At 36.4% G+C, this 24,634-nt stretch overlaps 2 protein-coding genes across 5 annotated transcripts; both read right to left on the bottom strand.

Moving 5' to 3' along the window:
* Positions 1–12,596: 12,596 nt before the first annotated feature.
* On the bottom strand, positions 12,597–13,672 carry LOC141045164 (co-chaperone protein p23-1-like). The gene is made up of 2 exons (XM_073532608.2): positions 13,620–13,672; positions 12,597–13,256 (listed from the first exon to the last, which is right to left on the bottom strand). Exons 1-2 carry the CDS (start codon positions 13,670–13,672, stop codon positions 12,890–12,892), a joined length of 420 nt encoding a protein of 139 aa, XP_073388709.1. The 3' UTR covers positions 12,597–12,889.
* A 2,021-nt stretch (positions 13,673–15,693) lies between these two features.
* Positions 15,694–22,632, bottom strand: LOC112280623 (uncharacterized). Of its 4 annotated transcripts, none has more exons than XM_073533088.2 (9): positions 20,652–22,632; positions 20,058–20,124; positions 19,593–19,876; positions 19,060–19,280; positions 18,818–18,866; positions 18,596–18,658; positions 16,716–18,414; positions 16,196–16,557; positions 15,694–16,058 (listed from the first exon to the last, which is right to left on the bottom strand). In XM_073533088.2, the coding sequence occupies exons 1-9, from the start codon at positions 20,742–20,744 to the stop codon at positions 16,005–16,007; spliced, it is 2,892 nt and encodes a 963-aa protein (XP_073389189.1). In that variant the 5' UTR covers positions 20,745–22,632; the 3' UTR covers positions 15,694–16,004. The 4 variants fall into 4 exon arrangements, with proteins under 4 accessions (XP_073389189.1, XP_073389190.1, XP_024372064.1 ...); XM_073533089.2 differs by having other exon boundaries at positions 16,716–18,258; positions 20,652–22,630; XM_024516296.3 differs by having other exon boundaries at positions 18,596–18,866; positions 20,652–22,631.
* Positions 22,633–24,634: the final 2,002 nt, after the last annotated feature.

Genomic DNA, 24,634 nt, shown 5'->3' with positions numbered 1-24,634 from the left:
CAACACGATATCCACTCCTTCTGAACCTGTGCATCCTCTAGTATGCTCCAAATAATCTACTTGTTGTTTAATTCATAATATGTTCTTCAAGTCTTCGTTCAAATCTTCTTCATTACTTTTGTTATCCAAGTCAAATTCATCTTCCTGTTGAAGAATATCTATGCCCTCACCAAAGACTTCTATATTTATTTCTGTGTATCTTTCTTTAAATATTTTTACTCGCTTTCTTACAATTGGTATTTTTAACCTTGTTCTATCTAATTCCCACAATGAGTAAGTTGCATTATCATGAACAGTTATTACCACATATGATCCAAACCATCGTTTAGAAAACTTCCTTAAAATACAATTTTGATTATCCAAGCTACTATCATAAACCAAAATCCAATCACCTTTTTATTGTTTTAGGCCTCAATCGATGCTGCTTATCAAATCGTGCCTTGATTTGTAACCTCGCTCTTTTTAACCTTCCTAATGCTATTTGCACATCTTTCGATCTTTGCTCTAATTGTTGAATTCTAATAGCTAGAAGTTCTTCTCTTGTTAATCCATCTTCCCATGGTAGTACACTGTAAGTAGGTACTTTTTCTTCAATTGGCATAATTGGTTTTTGATATGTCATAAGCTCAATAGGAATATATCTCGTTATTGAGCTATGAATTGTTCGATCAACCCATAATGCAAATGACAAAAGTCGTGACCATTCTCTAACCTTTCCATTACAAGCTTTAACTAATGCTTTCACAATCGATGGGTGACCACGTTCACTTTTTGCATTTCCTTCAAGATTATAAGCGGTAGTCAATGATAGTTTAATTCCACGTCTTTCAAAGAATTCATGAGCTTCTTGTGCATTTAATTCTCCACAATCTGTAGTCATTTTTTCTACACATCCATAGCAGCAAATAACATCTTCAAGCAAAAATCTACAAATTCCTTCCGTAGATTTTGTTCTAAATGCTCTTCCTTCTACTTGATTTGATAAATCTTCAAGAGCTAAGACCAAATATCTCATTTGCCATAACCCAATTGGCATAATAACCAAATCAACAACCCATTTAAAATGAATAGCTAGAGGATATGTAGGATGAAGACCATCTCGATGTCGTATATTAAAATACGCTTGACAAATTTCACATGACTCTACAAATAAGAGCACATCTTGATACATATTTCTCCACCAATATTGTTCCTTAAGTTTAGTAAAAGTAGCCCAAATTCTTCTATGTCCTACCTATAAACTATCATGAAACCCCTTTAATAATTTTTGTTTCTCTTCCTTATTGCCTACTACTCTTTGTAGCATTCTAATTCCTTTCTTTGGTCTCTTCCATAAAAATCATTCTTGAAGCGAAAATCCATATGTCTTTTTTCTTATTTGTTTAAATTTTTTTGTAGACCAATTTTCTTGTTTAGTCAAGGTATTCAAGTAATGACTAATATCCAATAATTTTCCTTCATAAAATTCTTCAAGAAATAGCTTATCTTCTTTGTTAAGATTTGATACTGAATAGAATTTTGATCCAACATCATCAATGTCTTCAACCATTTCGTCTTCTATTTCATATCTTACTCGAGATAGCATGTCTACTACTAAATTGTTTTTTTCAGCAATATGCTTAAATTCCAGATTTAATAACTTAATATAAGCAATCCATCTTAACATTGTAATATCCGACGTTGAAAAATTAGTAATCATTCTAAGTAATGGCAAGCAATCTGTTTCAATTACTACTATTGTACCAATCAAATAATCCCTTTCAGCTTTCATAGCCAAAACAACTCCCCAAAGTTCTCTTTTGACTTGCGAATATGCATGTTGACGAGTACTTAAAACTTTAGCTCCAAATCAAATTGCAAATCTATTTCCACTTGAATCATCTTGACCCACAGTCCATCCAATAGCAATAGGACTAGCATCCACAGTAAGAATTACTTGTCTATTATAGTCATAATCAATTTTTCTTAAAATTGGAGGTGCCACCAATAACACCTTTAGCTTCTGCATTGCTTTAGTATGCTTTCTTTTCCATTTAAATCAATAATCCTTAGGTAATAATTCATATAATGGATCCGCTACATGAGCATAATGAGGAATCCATATATGATAAAATATACAAGCTCCTAAAAACTTACGTACTTCTGTTAAAGAGTCACATGAATCTTTCATCCTTCCAATTGCATCAACTTTTCTTGGATCTGGCTTTCTCCCATAAAATCCACACAAATGTCCAACAATAAGAACTTCTTGCACTCCAAATGTAGATTTTGCTCTTGAAAGTGTAAGATAAACCTCTTCAAGTCGAGTTAAAATCTTTTCATAATCTTGTATATGATCAACAACATATTTGCGACACCCTCTCTCATCTAAAGTTTCATCTTTTTTTCCTTCTTTACATCCTTTGATAGGAACATCATCTAAAAAAGGCATAGTTTTTTCAAGAATGAAGTCTCTTAATATCTTGTTCATCCATTCATCATATGTGCAATTGAGTTAGTAGCACCTTGTGGGAGAGTACACATTTTAAGTAATCTAAGTGGCATTCTCATAGTTGTTAGATCTCTACTCCCATACGTAAGTTGAAATTGATCATAATCCAAATATAAATCACCCATTGAATAAATTTTCCTTCCCACAAATGCTTCTAAAAACTCATCTACTAAGGTCCTATACCTGCATTTCTTATAGTTACTGCATTCATTGGCTACATATCTTAAATAAAATATAGCGATTCATTTTTCTTAGGCACCGTAAACCAACAACTAGAATATGGAGCAAAAAAAGGCTCCAAAATTTTCATTTGCATCTTTTCTTTCAATAATTCCACCAATTTAGATAAATGTGTCCTCGGCACGAAAATTGGCCTTAAGTTCCAAGGCACATGAGGTATTGTAAAAATAACCATAGAAGCAACAACATTAGGATCTACACATCTTATTTCACAAGACCCAAAGGCAAATGATTTACCTCGTTTTGTAAGTATTTTTTTAAAATATTCAATTTCTGTTAGAAATAAAGAACCATCACATCCAATCTTCAATTCTTCAAAAGTCTCCTTTATAAACTGATGTCCAATCTTCTTTGGATCTCTTAAACTCTTTTTTTTTTATGCTTCTTCTATTTGCTCCTTAGAATCTTCTAGTAAAGGTCTGGCAACAAGTTTTACTTTTTTATCTACTGCTTTATATTTTGTCTCTATAATAACTTCAAGTGCTTGAAAAGATTCAAGTATAGTATAAACCTCCTTTGAATGAATTTCCATAATCTTATCATTATTCCCTAATCTAATAGATGTAATTAATTCCAAAGAATCCTCCAATCCATTTTCTTCATAAACACCTAAAATCCTCTCATAATCTTCTAATGTCCCTAACTTGCATAATTCCTTTTTAATAATATATAATCTTTTTCTTTCTTTTCTTTTAAAACCATCAACTTTCTTATACATAATATTTTCATTTTCAAAAATATCAATAAAACTCGCATCAAAAACACCTACAACTTGTAAGAGTACCTCCTCTTTTATACCTCTATAATCCCGCTTTATAGTGGTACTTCCTAAAAATCCTTAAATTCTTCAACAATCCTTGGCAATGGTTTCTCCCTCAACCTATCTCGATTTCGTTCATGATTAGGAGGTACTGTTAGAAATTATACAACTTTCCTTCCATCTTCACTACATATCCTTGCATAAGCAGAACCATCGTCAAGTACTTTTGTTTCCATCCATATTGTCGTAATATAAGGTTGTCCTAAAATCAATGGATAAAACGTTGTATCTTGAATAAAAAAATGTTGTTCTGTCACAACATCTCTAATTCAAATTTTGACATCTGGACAAGCTCCATATAATTCGCCTCATGTATTATTAGTTGATCATATTGTCCATCTATGTTCCATATCAATTAACCATTTCCGCTTCTTATAAAGATCTTTAGACAAGACATAAGATTTATTTCAAAACCATGGTCGACTAAAGCAATAATTGATTCTTCTATATCTCCTACTTTCACCAATAATTCAGTAGTTGTCCTTGCCCAATGCTTTCAAGTATAATGGCTTAAAGCTTCCATTTCCTTATCACTATAATTTTTGAAACTTACTTGTTGATTATACCCATTCTTTTCATTTGTTGATTGTTTGTAACCATTATCAACCTCTTCTTCATTTTTATATAATCTTGCATCAATAGCATGTCTCATTCTAGCTTCGGCCATTAATTACTTCTTTTACTTAATGATGTGAATGATAACATCATGAAACTTCTTCTTTGCAATTTCCAAAATTTCTTTCAATGTGAATTCCACTTTAGCATTTAATATACGTTCTTCCAATACCCCTTTTAAATTTGTTGTCGCTTCAATATCAGAAGGTAGCTTATAAGCAATTGATTTATTCTTATCTTTTGTCTGTCTTATTTTTTCTTCCAATGATACCAAAGTATCCTTTATAGGTAATTCTTGTGAAGCCGCCTCATGAGCTTTGTTTCCTTGAGTTTGCCTCTTAGAAGAATTTCCTTCTCTTATATCATCAAAATTTTCTCATCTCTTTTCTTCCATCAAAGATTCATGTTGGCTCTTAGCAATATATGCATGAACTGAAAGAGACTCAACAAGATCTTTCCAAGCTGTTGCACCTCGTATTGTAGCTGTAGTCCTCAATAATGCTTCCCTAGGCATTTTTCCTTTTTACATTGTAGAAATGGAAGAAGCCCAAAATTCACTAGTTTCTATACTTCTACCAAAGTCATCATCTACTCTAGCACCATAACTTGCACTCTCTCATCTTGCTATTTCATGTTCTATTAAATAATCTTGAATCAATGCTCTCATACCTCCTTTGCCAAAATTGGTTTGAAGGAGATCCTCTATATCCTTTAATGAAATTTTTCCATCTTTCTAGTAAATAACTCCTTGTTGTATCATATTATTAAATTCATTGCAATCCTTCCTAGTATGTGAAGCATTATCACACCAGATACATCTTTATACATATCTTTATTTTGAAACATTCTTCAAATTATTTATAGAAGTATATTCTTCAAGTCTTGTCAATTTGATTTGAAGATCTCGCATTCCACATATAATTTCTTCAATCCCCATATCTCCTTTCTTCCATAAAGATGTTGAAGGTTGAACAGTAGGCATTGTTGGTCGTGTTGTATATACTGGAATTTTAGGTGCTTGTACTGCTTTTGGAATATTACTCCTATCCTTCCTCTTTTCTCTTTTAACAAGCAAATCCACCATATTTTCAATATTTTTTCATTTTTTTGTCAATCCTTCATCTTCTTCTTTTTTTTTAAGAAGCAACTCCAATTTTCCTTGTAATTCTCTATCAGCAGCTTGAAGAAATAATTCAACCTTGTTCGGCTCTAATGTCAATTTTTCTACCTTTGATAATTAAAAATACTGCCTCTCAAATTCTCTTAGTAGCTCTATTGCTTGTAAATTCTTATTAGGCCACTCAATCCATTCTAGAAATAGTTTCTTAGTAACACAATCAATGTCCTCTAAGAAATATTTGTCTTTTAATGCATGTAAAAAAATCTCCCATGAATTTCCATAATGCTCCATAATTGATGTAATATGCTCTCTTATTTCCGGTATGGTGGCAAGTCCAAATAATTCAACCATCTTCTTCTCAGAAATCCAATTTAATTCTATTTCCCGAATATAACATCTTAAATAATTTGAAATATCCCTTCCATCAAATTGATCAATTTTATTGACCATTGCTTGGAATGCTTTGGTTGCTAAAGCTTCTTTGCGATCATTGCTTTGCTATTGCTGCATAGATAATGATAAGGCTTGAAACATACTAGCAATAGATGGATCCATGTACATACCTTATCTTTTAGAAGAAATCCCACTAGAAGCTCCACTTGAAGCTCCTTCCAAAGCTCCTTCAAAATTTTTATTCTCATTCTCCATAAAATAAAAATGAAAATAAATGAATTCCAATACCTCCCACCTCAAGCGTTTCACGTCATGTTCATCAAATATGTCATATTATATGCTATCTTACTTGAGAATGTATAAGACGTCTGGCCATAGAAGATAAAATAATATTTTACAAGTATCCGAGTAGTTTAGTGGTTTCAACCATCTTAATACAAACTATTTCGGATTTCAATGTAAAAGCTTAATTTCAATACAAAGTACTTAGAAATACTATTTTTAATGACTTCAAGCTATTATAAGTATAAATTCTTTTGTTAATTTGTTTATTTTATTTTATTTTTTTATTAGTATTATTCTTTTTCTTTTTTTTAATTTTTAATTTTTAAACCCTAATCCTAGACAGCGAGCTTTGACAAGCTATAATTCTCAATCTGACCGTCCAATTGTTGTAAAACTTCTATCACTAGTGTCTTTGCAATTCTTCTAAATACTCAAGAAGTTTCAATCCAATGCAACTTACAAATTGTAAGAAAACGTCGTAAATCCACACTGATGTCTCTTGACCGCTCCCTAGAAGTTGATGACAAACTTTGAATTGCAATTTCTCTTTTTCCAATTCTTAATTCTCATTCAAACTTTGTGTGCAGCTTTGCTTTCAAGTCCTCGACTTATCATGTCAAAATTCACCTTATTCTAACTAGTAGATCTTCAGATATTGCAAAAATCCTAAACAACTCCAATCTGTCAACTTCTGATATCTCTTTATACTAATGATCAAATATCCTCTATCCGTACCATTAAATTAATACAAAATTTTGCATGCACTTGGCATAATCAACCATCTAGATAACTCTAAAATTTCAACTATAGATGTTTTTCCAATTTCACAAAACAGTCAAGAGTACTCGCCCTAACTTTATTGCAAAAAAAAACCCCCAAATCACCAATACAAACACTGACTTTGAATAACAATTGCAAAGTCCTCCCAAACCCTCTGAAACTTCATCTTATACCTTTGGAAGGAGCTTGAAGCTAGCTCTCTGATTCCAAATCTCCAATACTTCCACCATTGATTTGGAATTGGAACAGTAGACCGCGCTTCTATAGAATTTCCACCTCTTAGAAGATCTTTCCACGGAAAGGACGTTTCTCCGAAATGGCATAGAGAATGGAACAATTTGAAATGGAACTGAAGCCTCCATAATCGAAACCTCATTGGGTTGCCCAACCAAGTCAAGTCTCATACTGGATAAGAAGCCTATAACAAGACTTGGATTGGATGTCCCTGTAATTGGATCAAATTGGCCCTTCGTATCAGGCTCACTCAAATGTTGAATTGGTCTTTTCTCCTTTTGGCAACTCTTGGTAAGAACGACTTAGACACATTCCACCCAATTTATCAGAGAATCTTGAAGACCTGAATTTATCTCCTCAATTTTTTTCTTAACTTTGGATTTGTTGATCCCGATTATTGAAATTGAACGAAGCATTACATTATTGATTAGTATGCCCCGACTGCTTGCAATTCCCACACACTAGTATGTAATCGTCACTGACTCTGAGATTGGGACATTCACTTGCATAATGACTAATTTTTCTGCAACAAAAACAACGAAGTGGTCTTCTTACACCTCCATCAGGCATATTGGGTGTCTCCACTGATATATATACTTATTAAGCTTATTCCATGTAGAGTTAAAAAATGATTCTGGTTGTCTCATTGGTATGGAGGATAATTGGTTTGATGACGTCATTGGAGCATATTGCTGATGTCACGTACGATGGTATAGCTTGTAATGGGGTGAGATTAACTGGCCCCTAAATATTGGCATTGGAATTGGCCATTGTTTCTAACATCCAAGATGACTAAATATTAATAAAATATTTTTTATTTATATTTTTATCATATAGTCGTGTTACAACACGACAACAGCATATATTGATTTTCCACAAAATCAAGTCAAGTTTGGCATTTGGCATCAATAACTTGGTCATTTGAATACCAAAAGCATGAAAGAGCTCCAATCTATGATAAGTGGCTTAAATCTTAGTCAATTCAGTTACAATACTATGACACTTGCTTTTGAAGGTTGTATCCAAGGAAACAATAAAGAGCTTCATTTTCAAGTAGAATTACAACATGTTCAAGCAAATTATTGAAAATGGTTCATTTTGATGTTTGTGGACCAATGAAGATACCATCAATTGGAAGAGCAAGATACTTTGTGACATTTATTGATGACTTCTCAAGAAAGATGTGGATATACATTATTAAAGCAAAGAGTGAGTGTTTTTTAAGATTTAAAGAATTCAAGGCACTTGAAGAAAAGCAATATGACTGCAAGATGAAAGTATTGTGCACAGACAATGGAGATAAGTACATATGAAAGAATTTTGATGAATTTTTGAGAAATCAAGGCATTGTAAGACAAACCTCTACTCCTTACACTCCACAACAAAATGGAGTTGCTGAAAGAGTAAATCACACTATTATGGAGATGGCAAGGAGTATGCTTTATGCTTAAAACCTTAGGCATGAATATTGGGTAGAAGCTATGGTCAATGTAGTGTATAGAAGGAATAAATGTCCAACAAGTGCACTCACATCAATGACTGCCCAAGAAGCTTGGAGTGGCAAGAAACCTTGTGTTTTATACATGAGGATCATTGGATGTATTGCTTATGCAAAGGTACTAGATTACATGAAGTCCAAACTTGATGCAAAAGGAACAAAATGTATATTTTTTGGATATTGTGAAGGTACCAAAGTATATAGGATCATGTATTTAGAAACCAAGAAAATCATTAAAAATCACGATGTAGAATTTTTGGAGCACAAGAGTGCTTGTGAGCATTTGGAGATGTATCGAAGTGGGAGTAATGGTGTATTTGTAGACACATCTTTAAATCTAGCAATGAAAGAAGAAGATGATGATAATAGTGAAGATGGTAGAATTTCAAATCAAGATGAAGAATCAAAGAAGATAGATCTTGAGGTACCTACAATTACTAAAACCAGCAATGAAGACAATCAAGACGTTGAAGATGATGATGGTGATGAGGAATACCAACTTTTAAGTGTGAAGAGACAAGTTTTAAGAGAAAAGAAGATTGCAAGAGCTATTGGAATGCATGAAGGTGAATCTTCATCAAGTGAAATGAGATATCCTTTAAGAGATCAAAAACAACTTGATATATAGTGGAAGAACCACGTCTTTCTTCAAGTAAGTGAAGAACATGCCAATGTTGTACTCTTTGCTGATCCATTGAATTTGTGTGATACAATGAAGTCCACAGATGCTATGAAGTGGAAGAATGTCATGAAAGAAGAATACAAATCACTCATAGACAATATAACATGGGAATTGACTCAACTTCCACCAAATCAATCTTTATTTGGTTGTAAGTGGGTATTCACAACCAAAATGGATGCAATAGGCAATGTTGTAAGATACAAGGCTAGGTTGATTGCCAAAGGATATTCACAAGTTGCTGAAATTGATTTCAATGAGATATTTGCTCCCATGGCCAAATTCACCACCATTAGAACCATCGTAGCAATTGGGGCAGCAATGGATATAGAGATGCATCAAATGGATGTGAAGATGACTTTTTTGAATGAAAAGTTGAAAGAAGACATTTACATGGATTAACCTCAAGGATTTATTGAAGATGGCAAATAAGACCTTGTTTGTAAGTTGAAGAAATCTTTGTATAGGCTCAAGCAATCTTCAAGGGCATGGTACCAACATATTGATATATTCTTTATGAATGAAGGATTTGTAAGGCATGAAGCTGACCATTCATTATATGTAATGCAATCAAATGAGTTCATATTGATTGTCATCTTCTATATTGATGATTTGATCATCTCAACCAATGCTATGAAGATGATGGATTAGTTGAAGGTAAAGTTAAAAAAAGAATATGAGATGAATGATTTGGGAGAGCTTCACTATTGTTTAGGAGTAGAGTTTGTAAGAGATCATCCTAAAAAGACCATTATAATGTTTCAAAGTAAGTATATTGAAGAGTTGTTGAAACGATTCAACATGAAAGAGTGTAAGCCTATTCGAACATCTTTGGAGGCCAATTTGAAGTTGATGTAGCTTACTAAAGAAGAGTTTGCTGAAGTTGAAGGACAAATACAAGGTATTCCATACAAAGCAACAGTGGACTCACTCATTTATGCAATGGTTGATATAAGGGTAGATCTTGTATATGCGATGAGTGTTGTGAGTTAACTCATGTCAAAGGTTGGACCAATCCATTGGACAACCATCAAAAGGATCATGAGGTACTTAAAAGGTACTTTGAACTTCAAATCATATCTTGGAAGTGATAATATTACTATGCATGATTATTGTGATGCGGATTGGACTGGAAATGTAAATGATAGAAGATCAACAATGAGATATGTATTCTTTGTTGGAGTGGGAGTAATTTCATGGAATTGCAAAAGACAACCAACAATTGTAAGGTCAATAATGGAGGCAGAGTACATAGCAGCAAGCCATAGTGCAATGGAGGCAATATGGCTAAGACAACTTTTGGAGGACATTGGATTAATACAAATAGAAGGAACTCCAATGAAGTATGACAATCAAGGATGTCTTGCATTTACAAAGAATCCAAAGCATCATTCAAGGACCAAGCACATTGACATTCAACATCACTTCATAAGAGAGAAGATTGAAATGGGAGTGTTTGATATGAAGTATTGTGCAACAGAAGACATGCTTGCTCATTTGTTGACAAAGGCATTAGTAAAGGATAGACATCGCATGTTGACAAAGGCATTAGGATTGAAAGTCTTTTGACCAATAGCAAAGTGGGAGTATTAAAATAAAAATAAAATAAAATAAAAAATAAAAAATAAGTTACTTTGTAGAGGATATTACCTTAGATAAGTTGCTAATGGTCAAAGGGTTGACTTTTGGTGTATAAAAAGGGCATCCTATGGATATAGAATGAGATCAAGGACCAAGAGTCAAAGTCAAGAAGATAAAGTATGAATTAGGGAATATCCAAAATTTAGGTAAGAGTAATTAGTATTTTACATAGGATATCTTTGTGGTTAGTAAGATGCCAAAGGATCCAAGGACCATAGGATACCCTCAAGGTATGTTAGATACCAAAGGATCCTAGGACCAAAGACTTTGACTTTTATATATATGATCATATATATAAAAGTTAATGAGGGGAAGTTATCTTTTAGGGCACCAACTACAATTTATAAGTATTGGGTGTTGGAAGTAAGAGATATCTTATTCCATACTCTCTTTGTGTACAACCTTGCTGATGTTATGTATTGTGACTTCAAAGTTCTATTTTTTCAATAAAAATCATATGGTGATACAACTTTGTGATCAAGATTTTAAATGTTATACTCCAATATATGTATATTTCAAAATAATTTTTTATCTTTGTTATTGTTATCATTTATCAAATAAAAAAATAAAATACATCTTCTTCTTCTTTTAGTTGTTTTTGTAAAGACTGTCAAGGAAGGGATCAAATGGATTAATTGAATAACAGAGGATGCAGGTTTGACAAGAAAACAATTTCCTCCAATATTGCATCATTTAACAAAGTGGGTTATTAAACAAAATGGGTTTTGCAAAATGGTTCAGAGTTAGTATCTGTACATGCTACTGCCTATGTTAGAATGCGCTTCCTTTCAAATCAAAGCTTTACACCAAAGTACAACATTCCACCACTGCCTATTTATTTCACATAAGAGCAAGCTTTTCACTCCCACAACTCACATAGTTGTGCAGATCAGTTTCTACTTCAAGGCCAATGACACTGGCAAGCTCCATCTTTACAAAATGGACTGTACATATACCATTCCTCATTTATCTGCTTCACCTACACACCACCATAAACACAGATTTTCTAATAAATTATCAGCTTAGAAATATTGCGTGAATGAATCATTTGATTTTGGATGCTTCTCTGACCCATTTCCTACGTAAACCCCTGGGGTGGCAAAAGCTGTAGGACTGCTATACAAACTCTGCTCACTGGTTCCAAAGCAAGGTAAGGTACACATCATGTGACGACAAGGTAGCAAGACAACCCTGGTGCTCATGACGAAGGATTAGGCAGCCATTGTTGGGCTCAACTAGAAACGTTCACATTTGTGTGTCATTGTGAAGCAGTGATCTTTACAGCTCAGGCTTCAAGCCCTCCTGTGCAAGGCTTACTAACTTCCTTGCACTTCTGCCACGCAACAATTAAACACATCCTCCTGTGACCAAATGCTGCTTGCATCCTAAAGGGTGATAGTTGATTATCACCTAAGTTATGTGGAGTGGTTTAATCTTCACTTCAGTAATGGACCACAACTCCGGGGTGGTCGAAGAGCGACAGAAGCGCCAATTCAGGAGATAAGAATCTGCTCGAGATACTGAAAATGCAGGAACAAAATCGTTTGAATGTTAAGAAAAATATAAAAACTCTCAACTGTGCAGATATCGAGTGTGATTTTGCGTGTGCAACTGACGATCATACTGTTGAGAAAGCCACTGCAACATAGATCCACGCTTGAAAGAGGTATGAACAATCGATCATGGGAACAATCACAGCACGGAACAAACCACACTATCGCAATGGAAACAAAGAGAGGGCAAAAAAACAAAAAAAACAAAAAAAAACAAAAAAAAATCACACACAGAAGTTGAATACCATTTTACAAAATGGAGATACTCTCCAAAAGATGTGAAAGCTTGTTGGTCGCTTTTGAGAGCCATGACTGGTTACATGACAGTTCTATCCCCACTTAGGCATTCATTCAAGAACTACATTGTTGTTCGCACTCCCCTATCCATTTACACACACAATCTATCGACATGAAATGAACATGCAGCTATACACTCAAAATGACCTATATCTTGGCGGCATCCGCTGCCGTAGATTCCTGAGCTCCTTCCTCAGGCTTCACCTCTACTTTCGTCTTGGTGGGCACACTCTCCACTGCAGACTAAGTTTCTTGGGCCGGGAGTTCCATGTCTTCTTCCTCATCCTCCTCTGGCAAGTCCTCTTGTACCTCGTCTGTGCCTCTCATACGACCCATATCAAAGTTGTTTTCTGGTACCTCATTTTCTTCATCCTCGTCAACCCACATAGTCCAGTCCACCTTCACAAATTTGGGTGGCTTTCCTCCCGCCTTCAGCAACCTCGGCCACCATCCCGTCTCCTTCTTCGCCAGCACCAACGTCGTGCGCCGCTGCTCCGTATTCACAACGCTCTTCTCCACATTGATAGCCCCGTAGAGCTCTAGATCGGCCTCAAAAGTGGTTATTGACACCCACTGTCGCAGAATACGTAAAACGGCCCTCTGTCTCCAACTTCACCTCTGGATTTTTCGCATCCAGCAGCTCCACCTTCAAGTACACCTTCTCAGAGCGTTGTGCTTACACCGTCCTGGAGTATGACTTGCCACCTCCCCGAGACTAGCAAGCTGTCCCTAGAATAGTGGTGTTCGATTGAAAACCTGATGTGGACGATTTTTTTTGTGAACATACTCAGATGTGGATTTAACTCTCACAGGAAGTTCTCTGTTTACCGGCTGGGAAGAAGCGGCTATTTCTATTAACTGCCTCAGTAGACAAGAATGTCTCGCAGGTACTTGAGTTTTGCCTTGAATGTATTTAATTTTTTGTGAATTCGTACCAAATTTTGAGTATTTGGTCATGTAGACTACTTCAAACTTTTCGTGGATATCGTTGCCAATTGATTGAGGCAGGGAGAAGCTCACACTCATAGTAGAGCATAAGATTTGTTCGTTGACATGGACACTGTCTGTGAGACTATGACACTTTCATTTCACCTCCTATTTGATTTTCTCGCTGTACCATATTATCGAACATATCATCTACTTCGGCATTTGGTGAGAAAATGTGTAGGCGTACTTACTCGCTAACTGAGTGTGGGCTCCCCAAGAGTGGAGAATAATGCGTTATATTCTAATTTGGCATTGGCAAGTGCATCATGCAAACAAGCGCAATTCTGGCTAGCATTATCCACTTTGTGTCTGTAGCATGCAATGCGGCAATTCAATTCATCCTGTAGCATGCAATGCGAAGTGAAACAATGCTTTTCGGAGGTTGTGATTGTGGACTAAAGTTTCTTTGTTATCCCACCAGGGGCTTAGGACAAGGAAGAAGCAGCAGCGTGGGCTTACGATCTTGCTGCTCTAAAATATTGGGGATCAGGAACTATAATCAACTTTAAGATACACGCATATTTCTTCGAGGAGGCTGGAGTTCTAATTGTGTCCAACAAACCAACGCATATTTTATGATATTTTATGATATTAACGCTTGGATTCGTGATGGACTGAAAGAGGGTTGTATTAAGCGTGATAATTTATGATATCCGTGGAACACATCCCAAGAATATTTTATGATGTGAAATGCAAAAATGCTGCTAGTAGCAAAAAACCTAGACCCGGTTTTTGTAAGCACATTGTGTATAATAACAAGTGAAATTGATATGTAGTTTAGTGATCGTAGCCCATTTACTGAGCTTTATTGAAGCAAACAATCGAACCCAATTGAGAAAGTGTGGTGCTTAAGCCACATTTGTAAAACAATTCCATGCTTCTATGTCATATTCTATATTAACATAATCTATCTGTGCACTGTTGGGTTGTATGTGTGTGCGTGAAACTGGATTGTCTGTACGATTTTGTTTTAGATGTTGCATGAATGCGGAATGTAAATTTTGTTTTGTAATGCTTTCGACGCTGATGTTGCATTGAATCAGTTGTTTTCATGATATAGTGCTTTGTTATTGTGTTTTTGTTTTACTTTTTGAGTTTGTCTGTTTGTTTGTTTGTTTGTTCTTTCTTTTCTTTTCTTTCTTGGGTTGATGTTTGGAATTGTTGTTGGACTGGTCAAATGTGGGTTGGACTGAAGTTGTGTGAGTAAAACTGGATTTTTAAAATTTTAAATTTCAGAAACTATTGTTTATTTATTTATTTATTATTATTATTATTCAAGATATTATATTATTACTTTATTACTTTATTACTTTATTTCTTATTTATTTGTTATTTTAAAGATTTTTTTCAGAAATTAGATTTTTGAATTTTTGAATTTCATTTTTATTCATCACTTTGTTTTCATCCAAGGGCAAAAAGATCATCCATATAATTTCTTCTATAAGGCTACATTTTTTTTTATCCATGTTTTTTGAAGTAGATACTTTGTACATAATTTACGATCAATAGAAATATATAGATGTAAGATCTTTATTGAAGTAATGTGGTTTTATTAGATTTTTATCTACATGCGATTCTGAAGCGTGCAAGTTTGTTTATTAAGTTTTTGGAACAAGCTCACTTTCATTGTCTAGTTGAACTTGTGTTGTTCTTAGCAGTCTAACTTTGACAATAATAGGAAGTAATTAGAAAGCAAATATTCAAGAACAATGTAGCAGAGGTGAGGAAGTACAAAGAGAAGCTAAAACAGCTTATTCTAGAGCACTTTTCCAAAAACGTCAAAGAGATTAGGAGAGAACTCATATGCAGCCCACTTTCCCGTTTTGATGCCGCCCACCAACACAATAACATGGTTTCACTGAACTGTGTCCGAGACGGGGTCAGCTAACCAATGCGACAATCTAGTACTAAGTCTCACCAGAATTCAATGAGTCGAGGATGTTGTTGATACCATTTAATTCAATGAGTTTGGTAGGGAAACTTCAAGTCACTCTCAGGTCATGTAAAGGTGCATTGCAATTGAAAGAAAATGCAACATGAAGTTAACCAGAAGAAATAAATCCATGAAATTGTAATACATTATTAACAAAGTTGGCCACTGATGGGAAAACTTCTGTTTTGCCAATGCAGAGAAGTAATGCCATAAAGGAAAATGTGCCTAAATTTACAAAAAACTCAATATGCTTTGCACCTACTCCCCTTGTGATCAGACAAGCAGCTGCAATAGGTCTCGTACTAGTGATCTCTTAGATCTGTAGTCTTCATATTGGAGTTGAATTAGCGACTAAGGATAGACTGTCCTTCCTGTGACCCCATTAAATAAATCATTGCGCGAGATTCTTGCTTGCAGTGTGGACATGGGGACAATTATTCAATAGCTTCTGGACGAGGGTATAGCCGTTGCTCGCCATTCAACTCTTGATTCCTGTCGTCAATTCAACGAATGCATCGCCTTTGGTTAGCACTCAACATGTCCAATCTGTTGAGGTCGACTATCGGTAGCTTCCTAACCGTCGTTTTAACTCATTAATGTCAGATGCCACTACAAGGTTAGGAGTATACCGCATTGTACAGATCTGTTGGGTTTTTATCCCAATGGTTGAATGGCATCGACCCTAGAATGGATCTCTCAGGGACAATATCTTGAGAGCACCTAAAATGCTTGTTATTTGATAACGAGGATTGCTCTGAAATTTGCAAGATGCTTTTGCAAGGTTCCTGACGGACCCTAGCCGCTGCATTCTCCTTGTCTATTCCCGCTCGCGACGAGGCACTCGTAGTAATGCCATCTCGGGCATCAGCTGCAACACACCCATTTCCATTCTGACTAGGGCTGTCACCCTGGTTCAGATCTATGGAGAAAGTAGCCGATCCCGAGTCACCACTGTCGGAATCTGAAGATCCCCTGGTGTGCAGAACAACATCTGACATAGTCGAAGTGTTAAAGACTGACTTACGCCGAGAATAGTAGCGATTAATCCCTTCATGCATCTGAAACGAATAAGATCGACCATCACAAAACACTAACTGTAGAACTTAGGCTTGTGGTGAAATCTCCTCCAAGGTTAGTAGGATTGGTCACCTGTCTTGTTTACTGGGCATACCAACTGACGATCACTTGTCTCATTCTTAGGCAAAGTATCTCTGCAATGAACGCCACCATCTTTCTCCTTAACCATTTTATCACTTCGCTTCTGTGGTAGACTCTCCACAAGTCCAAATGTCTTCATTCGTTCATCATGCCCAGCGAGGTACCATGAAAACGCTCGCCTGAGAGCTTTCCTTTCAGCAGAAATAGCCTGGAGAGGACGGGGACATCCAGCCTGGGGGTTTATCTTCTCTCTTGAGACAGGGGAATTTCCCAAGGAAACTGACTCAGTGAGCAAGCGCCGCTCTTTCGAGCTTCGCATGTCGCTAATACTTTGGATTGCATCTATCGCATCACAATACCAGCTTCGTTCGTTAGTGGGCGAGACATCGAGGTACTTCTGTGGACTTGGGGTCCACTGCTCCAAAGGACTGGAGGTGCACAGCTCCAGAGGACTAGGGGACCGCTGTTTTAAGGTACTTGGAGTCATTAAGGAGAGATCCTGGCTGGGAGGCTTGAACGTCACACTCGGGAGATTCAGGGTCGAAAACTTCTCGTCTACGAAATCCGCCGATGAAGCTGGAGATGAAGATGGGTCCCTGAGGCCCACACGAATTGTTTGCGGGCCAGAGGTTCTCGAGTACTTTCCCAAGAGCGAGAAAGAGGTTCTCCTGTGATCCAAGGTATCGTTATCTTCGCCCTCCCAGCCTGCTCCATTCGGAAATCCATCCACACTATCTTCCACATCGTATCTCCTCTCGGCTTTCCTCTTGGATATACCCTTCAATGCAACCATAGTATCCAGCGCCGCAGATGCTGACCTTTTTCGGGGTGAGAGGGAAGGGGACGAGCACGGGATAGGCGCCAGGGTAGCGTCTTCTACACTTGCGTAGAGACTCTCATCTAATTCGTCAACGTGTTCCTCAAGTTGTGTTTTCACTGGGGGAAGCTCTGCAAGGCAAGCTGCCTCAACTGATAAATGCTGAGCTTGTGAGCCCTTGGTCAGAGTCGTGCAGAATCTGCTGGGGCCGAATTCACTCGATTGGACTGAGTGCTCCAGTTGGGAAGCAGATTCAGGTTCCGTCTTACTACTGCTGCTCTGACTGCTCCAGGCAATCTCTTCAATAGAGAGAGCTTCCTTTACCGGGGACAGAGATCTTTGATGGAACACACGATTACTAAGAACACGGGATCTTTTCCTCGATCTTCGGAAAAATCCAATCACAGGGCCTGGATTTGAAAGTGGGGCACTCGTGATCGAGGAGGACGGGGGTTCTCGACAAAATGACTGATGTTTAACTTCTATTTCGCGTTTCTGCTGATTGAATGCGGCAACGGCTAGGGCTAGATGAGCCTCAATTTGATCTGAGGTAAACGCAGGTGAAAGGTTACTGTGAACTGACGACTGATCTTTGGAAAGTTCTTCAGAAGGTTCACTCCCAGACCACGAGCGGGACTTAAGGTGCCGTTCTCCTCTCAAACTTTGAGAATTCATCACCGAAGCATAAATTTCTGTCGACGCTACCCGTGAAGAACCCTGCGGTAATTCTCCACAACCTATTAGATCATTTTTAACATCACTTTGCACATTGATGGGATAGCCGCCTGGGCAAGGCGCATTTGCAACCTCAATCCAATGCACATCCATAGAATCTAATATCACAAGATCCCTAGCCATTCCTTCGCCATGACCCTGGAATCACAGAATAGAAACTGCGATTTAGATTACCAATTAAAATTGGACACATGCGGACTTATTACATCTACTTCAAAAAGAAGAGAGATTCAAAACACAACACTGAACGCAACAACGCCACATTGAGTACTTCGTAATGATCTACCCAGACTGATTTACGAGTCCACCAAGTACTCACTTCAAAGCTTGCTTGATCTACAACTGTCTGACTCGTCCACGCAGCAACTTCCGCACTCGGATACTGCAGCAGGTCACTCGCAAGAGTATTTTTAGACGACTTCGATGCAGCTCCTGATGCAACAAACCCCTCTTCAACCTGGCGACTAGTGTTGCGTGTTAAATCAGACTGACCATACATTGCTTTCTGAGAAAGAGAATAGGATTTCGGAGAAGGTCCTACACGGTGAGAATCATTGCAAGCTCGCCCAACCAAGGCATCAGTATCTGAACTGCACAGTCAGGTGATTTCAGGATGAAGGCCCTCGTTAGAACTGGAGACTGCAAATTTCATTATGTGAGATCGTACCAGTGTGTGAAGCATATTGTCTCAAAATCAGATCATGCTAGATGCGGATGATAATTACCCAAGCCATTGCAACAAGGCCCTTCTTGCAACATCACCACATTTAAGAGAACACTTACCAGTGTTTAGACGTATTGTGATGTGCATCCAAGAGCATAGGTCCAGATAAACATTTTCGGAGCTGCTTGATGGGCGCAATGCCAGTATGATGTTGCTCATCATTCTCTTTAGCATGCCCCGAGGCGTCACAAGTTTCTTTGCGTTGGAGATCCTGGTTGACAAGCTCATCTGGCACATCCTTAGCCGTTTGCACCACGCCACATGAGCGCAAGTGGCTTACCTACAAGACATTAAACTTAGAGGTACACTTCCAAAGGGGTAATAGGCAGATGGATAAGCAAGTTATTGGACGATTAGAGGAGGATCATGGTCGGCGAAGCAAATTTAAACATGAAATGTATAACAAGAGGTCTATCACTCGGCAGAAACTTAGCTTCACAAGTGAGAATCCTAGTTTTCCATCGATGGAAGAGAATACATCAGAGCAAATAGATCATTTTCTAATTTGAGGTTCTGCCTGGCAGTAACATTCGTTGTTCCAGCAGCAAACACATGTAATGAAAGTCGTGCAGAACTTGTGCATCGAACATACCTCCTCCCTTAGTTTCTTGGCTTCAGCTTCTTCACTGGCAAGCCTTCGCCGCAGTTCAGCGACCTCATCCTTCAAATCGTCCACATCTGAGCGCCTGGCAATCCCAAATTCTCTTCTGAAACTAGATTCCAGGCTTCTCTCAGATGCCTTCTTGAGGGTGTTAATGCTGATACAGGTGTTCACGGAGGTGGTGGGTATTTTGAATGCCTCCGTATTTTCATCTTCACCGCATCTACCAGTGCGTGGCACCGACTGCAGATGAGGGTGGTCATAGTCTCTACACCCTGTACCCAAGAGAAGAGAATAACAAAAAATAGATAAATAAAATTAAAATTAAAATTAAAAAATTAAAAAATTAAAAACCAACCAACTATAAAGGAAGCGTCCAAATGTCAGCACCTATATGACATGAGTTTCCAAAAGACAAATGATGTAAAACATAAGCTGGCGAAAAAGAGACCTGACCATATCTAGGAAGTCGATGGGTGAATGGATGAAGTCTCAAATCATGCGGCTTGTTGGAAACCTTCGCCTGCACAGTTAACTAAGGTTTAAGTGCGAGAGATTCATACACATACTAAAACATCTCACATTAACTCATTCACTGCATGGCAAATTTGATTTTCAACATTCCTTATCAAAATATACATTGATACGAATTGATTAGTGGTGAGGTACCCTCTGTTGCTAGTTCTTCACATACGACCATCGTCACATCATTGAAACGCACTTCCGGTTTACATTCTTGACAATGTCTTCCACATTAAATGTGATTTTCCAGTACAAGGTAGTTGAGTGATTGCATCTCATTGCATCCATCAAAAACGAAACCATCCAGGCACAGGATTTCAATTCAATCCTTAAGATGCGTTTCAAGCAAGCGAGATTTGCTCCGCGTTGTGGCATGTTCACATTTCCTCACGTTTCCATAATGACACCCATTGGCACGCCGAGGTCAAGCCTACCATGCACCCAGAAACACAATGGCTTTCGTCCTCACCCGTGTTGCTTGCAGCCAAAAAAATCGAACGTAACATGCAGTCGGGAAGTAGTTCTCACCTGCTGTGACTTCGAACATTTGACAGACTTTTCGGAGCACAACTTCGGCAGGAAATCGGGTCCACTTCCAAGACAAGCCCACAGCCACCCCATCGCCCAAAAGGTTTGAACCGCTGCCAGAACCAAAAACCACTTCTTTGCAACAGAATACTCAAAAACTACCGTCGTCGCTCAGCAGAGCAATCGTGGGTCCTCGTCACGGGGGCAGCTCCACCTCAACAACATAGCAGTTAAGGCAACACTAAATAAAACCCCAAATGCCGAAAATCTTGCAGCTGGTCTGCACATCAAACAACACCTGAGATAAAAGTCTATACACAATTTACTGGCGGCAAATTCTGCATGACCATCGGCCGCGTCCACAAACCACAAACCAAGTTTCAGAACAATCACTCCCTCACACGGCAATTCAACCCCTTCTAATTCTCTCCCACTCACGATCCGCGACCAGTTGGCCTTCAATGGCACGAAAAACAAGGGAGTAGAGGACCAAACGGCTAAATTATAGTATTAAAGCGACACGAGGACAATTCAGCGCCCAATGTAGTGGTCCGAGCAGCCATCTGCGTGCTACAGTTGTGGCAGGTGACCAGATGAATTCAAAGGAAGAGCACTTAGCAGTATTCAAAGCTTCCCCCGCTGGACAAAGCGGGAACAAACCGTAAAGCGCAGGAGACCGTTGGACGACACTTTGCCGGCTGAAACGGACCAGAGGCCCGGCCACGGTGTTTGTGGCCCATAGGGTATCGAATGTCCCGGATATGATTTAAGTTCTTCCTTACAAATGCATTTCACATGCCCGAGTTGTTGAGATGTTGTCAGCTTCGAAAGGCCCATTACAGGCACGCGGCACCATTGGTCTGCCTAATTACGGCAATGCAACACTATCTTAGACGGAATTGCCACCATTATCAGCTGCGTGTCCCGCCTTAGCCTCTTATTACTCGCTAGTTTTTGAAATTCAGGTTTTAGTGGGAAGTGATGGTAGTATCTTTGCTGGCGAAGATGCCCGCTCCCTCCTTTTTTCGTTACACTCTGCCTCCACAAACTGTGCATTTTGCTGCGTAGGTGGCGCTGATTCTTCATTCCAAATTGTGGGTACTCTTCCTAGGTAATGTGACGAAATGCCGGTGTATTGTGCATATAATTTGGTGACGCCGGGGTGATCGATGGCGCTTCCGTGGCATTTAACTAAGAGCTCTGAACCCATTGTACTCCCTTCCTTGGCTCGTCTCTCATGTGCGACAGCCTTGCCATGCCTCCCTCTTCTTATTCTTCATCGTTCTACTTCGTTGCTCTTCTGCTGCTTGTGTTGCGGCGGGGGTTTGTGTAGATTGCATTGTCATCAATTCGGCATCTGCTTCGCATGTGTCATGACATTGCGTGCGGTGTGTCGAGGGTGGATACTTGTGCAAGCTCCGCTTGTGGGTGCCACTGCGATGCTCTTGTGGCATGGTCGCCACTTTTAGGGCATTCTCCGTTGCAACTATCCGATATAGTGTGTATATGTTTGTTTGTGTGCGTGTGTGTTGAAATTATGGTGTCAATGTAGGTCTTTCTTATGAAGACTTAGAGTAAGTTAGAACATAGTTTTATTGTTGTTATCATTTCTTTATTTCATTTAATGCCCTATTCATCTTTGCAATAAATATATATATATATATATATATATATACATATATGTTATCTTTTGTTTGTAATAAGTCTTCGAAATGAATTTATTTGTTCAGAAGTAGCGATCCATAATTGTTGTATATTTTTTTGTCTTCAAGTTTTGTATCCTTCTTTACTCATGATCTATTAGTATGATTGTGCTATCAAAAGTTTTTGGTTTGGGTGGATGATGCCAAATTTATAAAATAATCATAAAGAGCATACCTACTAAACGTATAAAAGATTTTTAGAAAATTTCTATGCATGTCCACAAATAATATATTTGCATTAATATTTGAGTTGTTCCAATTTATTTTGATAATAAGCAGAACCTAAAAATACTTCTTCTTTTCAGTTCTTGAATGTTGTTTCACAACACAATAGAATAATAAATGCTTCTTTCTTGATATGTTGATCATATTAGTAGGCTATTAAGGTAAGTATGAAAAATAATAAGAATTTTTATTAAATTTGGTAATTGTATGTTTGTTGTTAATTTATTGATTCTTATATTTTGATGATGAATAACTAAAACCTTTGATGATTCAATCTATTGCAAGATCAATTGATTTTAGAATCACAACACATTAGTTGTATATCATTACTAACTTTGTATATAAATCATTAGGTTTTAAAATTATTGTAAATACTATAATAATGGCAACAAAATATTTTTTACCTTTGTAACAACAATATGAAGATTGACTTCTATATTATTTTATAATTATAATGAATTTATAGTAGATAGAGGATTCAATTTTAGAACAAAAGTTTAATATATTATGATTATAGTTTTATAATTAATATACATGATTGTGTGTATCTTTTCAAAATTTATACATTATTATATGTGAATATATTTCATGTAATTTATTATATCTATGCTACTTTTTTTTTTCTTTTTTGTTTTTTGTTTTCATAAATAGTTGTATATGTGTAATACAAATAATAAAATGTTATATAATTTTGTTGTTTTAAAAATGTGTTTTAAATTCTATATGCATAGTTGTAAGAATAATAAGGTATTTATTGAAAATCTCATATATATATATATATATATATATATATATATACACACACATTAGATTTTACTTTTTAATGTTCCTATTTTTTTTTATCATAATTTTTATATTAAATATTGTAAAAACACAAGCATGTGTTTATGTAATTTGAATAAAAACTAGTGTTTTATGAATACATGCAAATAATATAGAAAACAATCTGATGTACATAGTATAGGTTTTTGAAATTATAATTCCACATGTTAAAATACAAACATAACTAGAATATATGAAATATAATAATTATATACATTTATCAAATAGTTCTTAATATAATATAATATAAGACGCTAGCATTATTCCACATGGATGTTTAAAAAAATATTATTATTTAGGAAGTGGTTCTTATTTAAATTATTGTATCTTATAAAAATAGTATTATTGCTATTATTTGTTTGAAAACATTATTTTTTCTTGCAAGTTAATTTTTTTTTGTATGATAAGCACAGATATTGTTGCCACTACACTACTTTTAAAACAAGCCCATGTTGACATTTGTTTTTTAATATTAAATGCTTGTGATTTTATTATTATTATTATTGATAACATACATAAGGATTCATTTCAAGAGTTCATTTGAATCATATTTATTCAACATCTGAAATTTTAATGGATCTCACCGATCTTCAAAACGTTTTACAAAATTGATGTATAAAAGGTGTAAAAGCCACAAAGAAACAATAGAATATATAAGTTATTGAAAAATATTATTCTCAATTATTTATAAAGACATTTTTAAAAAAATAAAATAATATTTACATTGATAGATAGGAATTTGCAATTGTATATATAACACGAATTTTTTTTGTTGTATATACAATTGAAAATTGTGCACTTATGTCAATAATAAAGAATCAAGACAAAACTGATCATATTAAACAATTTTTTAGATTTTAAGGCAGAAATTTTAATGTCATAGTTGTCTACCAAACTTGATTATTTTATGTGAACATATATCTATTATGGTAGTAGGTAAAAAAGCATATTTATTAATGTATCAAAAAAAAAATACACACAAAAAGAAGTCAAATCACCACCTACTATCTTTTTTTTTTTTCTTTTTTCTTTTTTTTGTTCTTTTTGCAATATAAGATGTATTTTCTAACAATTCTACATCCAAGAACATTGCACTTTGTCCTACTTTCATTAAAAAGTAACCTCCAACACATTTTTCCATCTTGAATATCATCTACTTAAGTACAATTTTGTGTGGACTCTTGTTTTGTGCTTCATCGAATCTATGGTCATTGCTTTGATTCTACTCGACAA

This window comes from Physcomitrium patens, chromosome 3, assembly GCF_059467195.1.
Source record: "Physcomitrium patens ecotype Gransden chromosome 3, ASM5946719v1, whole genome shotgun sequence".
Taxonomy (NCBI): domain Eukaryota; kingdom Viridiplantae; phylum Streptophyta; class Bryopsida; order Funariales; family Funariaceae; genus Physcomitrium; species Physcomitrium patens.
The sequence above is the reverse complement of the archived record's forward strand: the minus strand, read 5'-3'. Positions and strand labels throughout refer to the sequence as shown.